The sequence below is a fragment of the Schistocerca nitens genome, chromosome 11, assembly GCF_023898315.1.
Source record: "Schistocerca nitens isolate TAMUIC-IGC-003100 chromosome 11, iqSchNite1.1, whole genome shotgun sequence".
NCBI classification, from domain to species: domain Eukaryota; kingdom Metazoa; phylum Arthropoda; class Insecta; order Orthoptera; family Acrididae; genus Schistocerca; species Schistocerca nitens.
Window position 1 is genome coordinate 19,490,042 of NC_064624.1, and position 9,959 is coordinate 19,500,000.

The 9,959-nt window shown below is 43.3% G+C and overlaps 2 protein-coding genes across 14 annotated transcripts in view; both read right to left on the reverse strand.

Annotated features, from left to right (window-relative positions):
• LOC126213376 (zinc finger protein 99-like) overlaps positions 1-9,959 on the reverse strand; it is a 143,370-nt gene that overhangs the window by 27,759 nt on the left and 105,652 nt on the right. The gene's annotated exons all lie outside the window — the stretch shown is intronic.
• LOC126212891 (zinc finger protein 729-like) overlaps positions 1-9,959 on the reverse strand; it is a 261,153-nt gene that overhangs the window by 26,197 nt on the left and 224,997 nt on the right. For 9 of the 13 annotated variants that reach the window (XM_049940402.1, XM_049940393.1, XM_049940396.1 and 6 more), the window contains one exon: positions 949-986. The exons of the other annotated variants lie outside the window; for them this stretch is intronic. In XM_049940402.1, coding sequence (XP_049796359.1) covers positions 949-986 — 38 coding nt within the window. The remainder of the gene's footprint in view (positions 1-948; positions 987-9,959) is intronic. 13 annotated transcript variants of the gene reach the window in all.

A 9,959-nucleotide genomic window follows, 5' to 3' on the forward strand; every position in this document is an offset into this window, starting at 1 on the left:
TGATACCATGAGGAACTGATGTGCAGCTGGGACGGCCTTGAAATCTTTAGCCTCATTCTGTTTATGTTTAGTAGACACCCTAAGACGTTGATTGAGCCACTACAAAAATCCCCATGATTGCCAACATCTCCAATGGCATGCTCCTTCCAATTGGGTGCCCCCTCAGAGGGAGGATTCACCCACCGTAAATGACTGTTCACACCTCCCTAACTCCTGACAGGGACCAACTGGCATTTGGGAAAGTAACAGTCACCCCTCTCTGGGCCTGGCCGGTATCAGAGGTTATGTGTGAACCCTACCGTTGACCCGGAGCTAGGAATTATGCATTACCCTGTCACCTGTAATGTGTGTAATGAATGGGCCAGCCTTCAGGAACACACCAGGACAGAGGAGAAGCAAAGAGAATGAGGATTCATCAGTTAAGTCTTCAAAACCTCATTGAAACTGGCACCAGCTACTTATGGTTCTTACTGATGGTCGCCCATAAACTATCACCACTACAAACTTGTGTGTTTCCTGAGCACCACTGTGGCACTGCACTGAAACACCTGTTCAACACTATATTCATTAACCTGAAAGGCAGGAAAACAGCTCAAATTTTTGGATATATAGCCACTCACCCCGTCTTTTTGTTCTTCTGCAATATGACATTAGCTTGTGCCCATCAAGATGAATATGTTGAATTTCAGTTATATTCATGTGATGTTCTGCACTAAGCACAATACAGCTGCTGACATTCGACCTGAATTTTTATTTTCCTGTATGGATATTAGATGTTTGCTCTATCTAGGAACAGTCACATAATTGTTGTTTCAGAGAATAGCATTATTGCCCATGCTGCCTTGCAATGTTGTTGCTTATTGGTAATACTGAATAATTACAGTAGTGCATTTTATATCTGAAGAACACTCACAATTAATAAATTTGTATTTCTTAAAAAGTTCTTACCTTGCACTATCATATGTGTATCTTGTTGAGGTTTCCACCTGAAATATTTGAAAAATGGCCTGTGATTTACAACTGATGAGACAGTAAATAAATAGAATTCTATTAACACCCATCAACATGTGATTGGCCCACAAAATGCTCTAAGTGAGGCTTGAAAATATCATTGAAGAGAACATGATAAACTTTTGCAGTTAATGAAAAACAATGTTAGTAATAATTCACTATCAATTTCCTCACTTTGTCTTCAGTACTGTAAATAACTACACAAACCCATAATTTGGTTGCAGCCATACTTCCTAATAGACACTTCACGAAGAAAAGTGACCAAAAACATCTTTAATCTGTCACGCACTTACACCGCATTTAAAATTTTCTTTCACTTGTTTCCATTATGAAAACTGCCATTCACTGACAAATGAATTGATCATCATAAGTGACATTTGGGCCTTTGTGTTCTGAGCAGCCCAGACCAACTTACTGATGTGAGGAGTGACTTCTGAACCCAACTGCAAGATGACACCCAGAACTATATACAGGCTTGGACCATTGAATATACAAACATTAATAAATATTGGCAAACTCAAAATACTGTCAGACATTGTAAATGGACTAGTTATAATTGGCATTACAAAATAGCACATTCACAGAAAGAATACCACATTCAGAGAATTGTAGATTTTTCAGAGAACACAGGGAAGAAATTCACAGAACTCCAGAACTAGTCTCTGCATTCATTCATAAATGGCAAATCAATGTTGCAATCAGTACTAAATTTTTTTATTACCTCTAGTAAGACTCTCTCCCTGCAATAATTCAATATTGATGCACCAATAGATCAGGATAACAAGAACATTGCAGAAAGGAAAACAGTCCTGAGAACAATGTTGAGAAGCATCTGATGAAGTGCCAGAGGAAAATTTAAGAATTTTATTAAATTTTTATCCTCAGACTGGTGCACAATGGAGATAACATTTTCTGCCCAAACTGCTATTAAATGTATTTATTCACAACTGGAATTTTGACTTATGCCATTCTCAAGTGACAACTTACTATGAACTAAGTCAAAGTCATTAAATGCCATGCCTAGTGCTTGGGGAGTGAATATTAAGATGTGCAGTATGACATTACTGACAAATTAGTACATAAAGTACTACCATTGTCTAGGCATACAGATTACGAAGACTCCTGTCTTGTGATAAATATGGAATTTGTAAACATTGTTAACACAAGGGAAGTATTACCTCAAAAGGAATTATGAAGCGTTCAGGTGTCACACTGAGCTACCACTTGAGAATTGTACAACTGCCAAATTAACAATTTTGAATAAATACATTCTCTAACACTCCAGTGAGAAAATGTTTCTATTTATAAATGTCTGCCTGACTGTGGATGTAAGAAAAAAGGAAAATGTTAAGAAACAGACATGTAGCTAAATTGTTGGCAGATAACTACCCCCACCCCATACACGACTAAAAAAAAATGAGGTCAACAATATGATTTGAGAATATCAAATAGCGTATGTGCCAATAACAAAGCACAATTCCAAAAAGATGATGAATTTCTGAGTCAGACATACATACCTGTTGCAACTGACCATTACCACTGAATAATAAAAGTAAAATTGCTGGCCTAGAATAACTGATGACCAAGTTCACAGAAGATTGAAAGAAATTCCATGAAAAGCTCAAGAAGAAAACAGAAGAAGAAATTCTAAAATACAAGATATATCAGAGATGGCTTAGGACAGAATGGTGCTGTGAAAGGCAAATTGATGAAGGACTAAAGGGGCAAAATACTATTGGAATACATCTGTAAAATTTTAAAAGGCTTACAACTATAAAGCAAGACTGCTTTTAGTCAGAATTCCTAAAGAATCTGAAATACAGGAGGCAACACAAGTCTGTTTAAAAGAACTTCAGGCACATTTGAGATAAGAACAGACTTTAGCCAGGGCAATGGACTAACTCCATTCTTCTTTCAGACCATACTAGGAAAGTGGACATTGAACAGATGGAGCAGTTGTCAGAATCTAATACCAGAAGTTTAATACCACTTGGTTATAAAATGGATGTCAAAATTGTCTTCTCTAGATAATTTAGCCATACTGACTGTGTAGAGAAAGCACAAAACAGACAAAGAAAAACAGTAGGAAAAGCATGACTACTCATCTCCTCTGATAAGAAGCATTAGTGGGTAACAGTAGTATGGGAGTATCAGGAAATTTAAGGATCTGTGAGAAGTCATGAAGCCAAATGGTGGGGAAAATGGAGCCACAAGAGGAAGACTATGGAAGATGGACTTCGCATTTCAATTGACAGAAGATGTTTATAGTAAAAATTCATTCTCCAAAATTGCAGAACCTCTGACTTGCAAGGCAGTCATTTGGCCAGAATACACATCTGCATCACCAACACTAATTTTAGAATCAACAAAGATAGTGAAAATTACGAAGAAAGAAAAAATTAGGAAACAGAAAACCAGTACAAAGATTTAAATTCAGAAACAATACATAAGTATAGATAAATATGTAGGAAAGTAACTGGAGACAAAATTGACAAAGCATACTGAAAAGAAGAACTCTGCAGCAACACTAAAAACGTGTTTTTTCCACATTTGTAGTACCTTTCCAGTAAAGCATAGCTATTTTATATGTACTGTAAACAAATTACAGCAAGGAGGTCAGAGTGTCTCTGCAAATATGCAGATAACAGTACTTGGATTGTTTTGTTAGGCTACAGCAGTGCTCAAAAATATTTTGGAGTTGTGATGTTATGCTGTCAGTACTGCTTGCATGCAGTCACAAAAGAGCAACACTCAAAGTGCTTCATGCTGCTGTGGTTACATATCTTGTGAACGAGCAAGACCATACAACAACAATATAAGTATATATGCCTTTAGCTCAAAAGTATGTAACTTGCCTTGATGGAATGGTATTCATTAACTACTGTTACTCTCATATTCACTCAGTGATTGTTTACTTGTAGAGAACTAGAAGTATAGCAAAACAGAATACTTGCTTGATGTGAGACAAGCTGTTTTGCATGTCTTCAAGATTGGGAGGTAGCCGTCTAGCACTGCTAGGGACTAGGGCATATCATAACCACTAACAAGTGTGCACAGTCAACAGCAAGAACACGAAATAACAGTAACCAATAAGCCAAGGTCTAGTCATCCTTGAGGAGCGAGGATGAAGGGCAAAAGATCTGTAAGCAATCAGCTGCTGCTCCAAGAGAAACATCTGAACAAATCAGGGATGATCTGCAGCAACATAGTGGACTGAGCCAACGCAATTCTTCTGTTCAAAGTCACTTAATAACAGGTGATTTACATGATGAATGACAAACCCACTCAAATTAAAAAATATTAACAGGATAGAGTTCGCAAGGAAACCCCAAACTTTGAATGCCAAAGAGAAAGTCTAAGGTTTTATGGAGTGACAAAAATTAATTCAACATATTTATTTTCTGATGGTGTGCAGCATACAGAGTGAGTCACCAACTATTGCCACCAAGAATAATTCTGAAAGTATGATACGAGTTGAGAAGTTTGTGGGAGAAAAGTAGCATGATATAGGGGGACCATAATATGACATTGGCTTTTTTTGTTGCTTCAGAGTTATAAAGGTCAACTGTTTTTTTAAATGGGATGCTATAGTTTTTTACATATTTTCTGATAGCAGATACAGAGATGAATCCAATGATGTGTAACAGTAAGGTCTTTGAAGGTCAACTGAAGTCGTAGGGGGGCATGAATGTCCATTTACAGAGGGTGTTCGAAGTCCCAACAAGGACTCACACCAGAGAGCACTGAAAGGACCTACAATCAGACAGGTGTGTCAGTGGAAAAGACAGTCATGGACTAGAGTAAGAAAAGTTGTTTTGTGGTTTTAGGGCGCACAACTACAGTGGTCATTAGCGCCCAGACCAAGTTATGAATGCACTGCGAGGCGCAAGGTTAAAACAGAAACTAAAAAGGACAACACAACAAAACGCACATTAACAGGCAAGGGATTAAAAGAAAACAGCATAAACAAATGTCCTTAGACAGGTTTGTCAAGAGGATAAAATGAAGAATGCGAGCAGCTGCTCCCGGGTCATCTGCTAAAATGGCATCCAGAGTACATGGCAGGCCAAGATCAATGCGCAGTGTATTAAAATTCGGACAGGACGTTAAAATGTGGCATACCGTCAGCAATTGCCCCCATGCGTAGAACGGCGCCGGCGCAGCAGACAGCAGATGGCAATAGCTGAACCGGCAGTGTCCAATTCGTAACTGGGCCAAAACGACCTCCTCCCACCGAGAAGGGCGTGAAGAGGTCGTCCAAGGCGTGGGGAGAGGTTTCAAGGCCCTAAGCTTGTTTTCAGTAAGTGTAGCCCAATCGGCATGCCACAGCGATAAAATGCGCTGACAAATGACCCTGCTAAAATCAGATGAGGCACACAACAAGAAGCTGTCCGAGGCTGGAGGACCGCAGCCTTGGCTGTGGCATCTGCAGTTTTGTTCCCAGGGATACCGACATGGCCAGGAACCCACATAAAGGTAACCGGAGAACCGTCGTCCGCCAGCTGCTGAAGAGAGTGTTTGATCTGGTGCACGAAAGGGTGAAATGTATACGGATAACAGGCTCTGGATGGCACTCAGGGAATCAGAGCAGATGACATAAGCAGAATGTCAATGGCTGGGATGTAAAGAATAAGCAGAATGTCAGTGGCTGGGATGTAAAGAATAAGCAGAATGCCAGTGGCTGGGATGTAAAGAACAGCCTGATAGAGGGCAAATAGCTCAGCTGTGAAGACCGAACAATGGCCACAGAGCCAGTATTTGAAACTGTGTGCCCCGACAATAAAAAAACACCAAACACCGTCATTGGTCTTAGAGCCATCTGTATAAATGAAGACCGTATTAATGAACTTCAAACGAAGTTCAACAAACCGGGAGTGGTATACCGAAGCTGGGGTAACCCCCTTTGGGAGTGAGCTGAGGTCAAGGTGAACGAGAACTTGAGCCTGGAGCCAAGGTGGCGTTTGGCTCTCACCCACTCTAAAGGTTGCAGGGAGTGAAAAATCAAGGTGCTGAAGGAGGCGACGAAAGCGAACTCCAGGGGGTAGCAGGGCAGATACATACAACCTGTATTGACAGTCAAGACAGTCATCAAAAAAAGAAGGCTAAGACAGGTGGTCGGGCATTGACAATAGCCGACACGCATACCGACAAAGCAGTATATCACGCTGGTAGGTTCGTGGCAATTCACTGGCTTCAGCATGTAGACTCTTGATGGGGTTAGTATAGAACACTCGAATCGCAAGTGTAACCCCCGATGTTGTATAGAGTTGAGGTGGCGTAAGATGGATGGCCGTGCAGAGGAGTATACAAAGCTCCCATAATCCAGCTTTGAGCTGACGATCGACCCAGGCTAAGTACGATGGTTCGATCCACTCCCCACGCTGAGAACACAGAGGACATTTAGAGAACGGGTACAACGAGCAGCCAAATATAACATGTGGACACCAGCTAAGTTTCCTGTCAAATGTAAGACCTAAAAATTTTGTCGTCTCCACGAATGGGAGAGCAACGGGACCCAGATGTAAGGACGGTGGGAGAAACTCTTTGTAGTGCCAGAGGTTAATACATACCGTCTTCTCGGCAGAAAAACGGAAGCCATTGGCGACACTCGAGCAGTAAAGACAGTCAAGATAACACTGAAGACAGCGCTCCAGGAAACATGTACACTGCGTGCTGCAATTGATGGTAAAATCGTCCACGAAAAGGGAGCCTGATACATCAGCTGGGAGGCAATCCATTATTGGATTGATCGCTATGGCGAAGAGAGCGACACTCAAAACTCAGCCCTGTGGCACCCCATTCTCCTGGCGAAAGGCGTCGGACAGGACAGAACCCACACGTACCCTGCCCTGTTGATCCATTAAAAGGGCACGAATAAAAAGAGCGAGGCGACCCGAAGCCCAATGTATGCATGGTGCAGAGAATGCCCGCCCTCCAGCAGGTGTCTTAAGCCTTCTCCAAATCAAAGAACACAGCCACGGTCTGGCGCTTCCACAAGAATTTATTTATAATGAAGGTCGACAAGGTAACCATGTGGTCAACAGCAGAGCAGCGCCTACGAAATCCACATTGTACATTGGTAAGTAGGCGTCGAGATTCGAGCAGCCAAACCAAACGAGAGTTAACCATTCGTTCCATGACCTTACATACACAGCTGGTAAGGGAAATGGGTCAATAACACAATAGAATTGCGCCAGCATGTGGGAACATGACCCTCAATCCAGATGCGATTATAAGTATGAAGAAGAAAACCTTTACCCGCAGGAGAAAGGTTCTTCAGCATCTGAATATGAATATAAATAGAATCAGGCCCCGTAGCGGACAGTGACCGGGCAAGTGCATTTTCGAATTCCCACATGGTGAATGGGGCATTATAACTTTCATGATTCGAGAAGCGGAAGTTAGGTGGCCTTGCCTCCTCTCCCTGTTTTCGTGGGAGGAAGGCAGGGTGGTAATGAGTGGAGCTCGAAACCTCTGCGAAAAATCGGCCGAAGGCATTGGAGACATCCTCAGGGGCCACAAGGACGTCATTCACAACTGTCAAGCCAGAAACTGGCGAGTGGACCTTAGTGCCACATAGTCAGCGCAGGCTACCCCAGACAACCGGAGGAGTAAAACTGTTGAAGGTGCTTGTGAAAGCAGCCCAGCTGGCTTTCTTGTTTTTTTTTAATAACAAGACGACACTGGGCACATAATCGTTTATAATTAATACAATTCGCCATGGTAGGCTGGTGTTTAAAGGTGCATAAAGCACGTCGACGAGCACGTACAGCATCTCTACATGCTGCGGTCCACCAGGGGACTGGTACGCGACGTGCAGAAGTAGTATGAGGGATGGAATATTCAGCAGCAGTAAGAATGACTTTCTTGAGGTGTGCAACCTGACTATTGCAGCTTGCGAAGATTTGATCCTGAAAAGTCGCCCTGGAATAGAAGAGCCCCCAGGCTGCTTTGGAAACGTTCCAACTAGTTGAGCATGGAGATGGGGTATGATGCAGGAGATGGATAACACAAGGGAAGTGGTTGCTCGAATACGTATCAGAAAGTGCGTACCACTCAAACTGGCATGCAAGTTGGGTAGTACATATAGAAAGATCTAAATGGGAATAGGTGAGAGTTGTGTCCTAAAGAAAAGTAGGGGCGCCAGTATTGAGGCAGACAAGATTGAGGTGGTTGAAAAGGTCTGCTCACAGGGAGCCTCTCAGGCAGGAGGCTGGAGAGCCCCAAAAGGGATGGTGGGCATTGAAGTCTCAAGTCAACAAAAATGGTGCAGGTAGCTGAGCAATAATTTGCATCATGTCTGCTCTAGTAACATTAGACGACGATGGAGTGTAAACGGTACAAATGTAAAATGTAAAAGTGGGGAGAGTAATTCAGACGGCAACTGCCTGCAGGTCGGCGTGCAATGTGATGGGATCGTAGTAAATATCACCCAGGACTTGCAATATAACCCCTCCATGAGCCAGAATACCTGTCACAGGTGGTAGGTCAAAACGCACAGAGGCATAGTGTGCCAAGTCAATATGATCGCATGGGCGTAGCTTCATTTACTGGAGGGCGGCGAGGGAGACGGCGGCGAGGGAGACGGCGGCGAGGGAGACGGCGGCGAGGGAGACGGCGGCGAGGGAGACGGCGGCGAGGGAGACGGCGGCGAGGAAAAAAGTAAGGAAGACAGTAAGAGAGGGAGAAGTACAAAGAAAGGAAACAAAGGAAGAAAGAAACCAGAAGGAGCGAAAAACCAGAAGGAGCGAAAAACCAGAAGGAGCGAAAAACCAGAAGGAGCGAAAAACCAGAAGGAGCGAAAAACCAAAATGACCACAAATGTAAGTCATTAAACCGTCCGTCGCCGGGCGCAGGCGCAAACTACCCCCTTGAGGGGGAGGGACTCCTTTTAGTCGCCTCTTACGACAGGCAGGAATACCTCTGCCCTATTCTTACCCCTGACCCGCAAGAGGAGAGAAAAGATATTATGGTCAATCATTCAAGAATTGCAGCAGAACTAATGATCTGGCAGGCAGTGAAGACCAGCTCTTACATGAAGAAGACAGTGGTCATGAAGGAAAAGGGAAAGTTTAGTTTCGATATTCAGGGGTCTTTAGTGAGTTCAGTTTTATACACAAAGATTTTTTAGCCTGGCTTTGCAATGTAACATTAAAAATTGTATTAAAAATGGAAGTGTGCCTCATAGCCCGTAGCACCTTATAGTCTGTAAAATATACTAAAGGTCCCACTGAAGTCTTCACTGATCATAGTTATTCTCCCAATCTTGTACAAAAACAACTCTCTCATGCTTTATCTTTCCATTCTCCCATTTTCTGGCTATACAGGAGCACTTCCCTTGTAACACAGTACCACCCAGGACTGGAGCAACTGAATTACATTCTCCACCAGGGTTTTCAGTACCTCTCATGGTGCCTTGAAGTGAGAAATGTTCTGCCCACTATCCTTCCCACATCTCCTACGGCGGTATTCCACCCTTCACAAAACCTACATAATCTACTTGTCCATCCCTACACAACCCCTGCTCCCAACCCGTTACCTCCCCTCTAATAGACCTAGATGCAAGACCTGTCCCATACATCCTCCCACCACCACCACCACCACCACCACCACCACCACCACCACCACCTACCCTTGCTGCCTTGTTACCCCTGCCCGGCCCTGTCATCACTCCCATCATGCAGTTGTGCTGCTGCTCACAGTGCAGCTACAGTTGCCTGAGATTTATGGGCTAAAAGAGTTATGGACCCATGTACCCATTTGGTGGTAGTTCCCTGACAACACAGGGATCACACTGCTAATGCCTCAGCTGTAAACTCCCCACATATGCCAAGGAGTAGATGCCTGTCTTCCTGGGGCATCAGGACTCCCAGCAACGGCCATCATGCCAGGTGGTCTTTGCTGTGGCTGGGTGGCGCCTGTGGGTAGAGCCCCTTATCGGAGTGAGT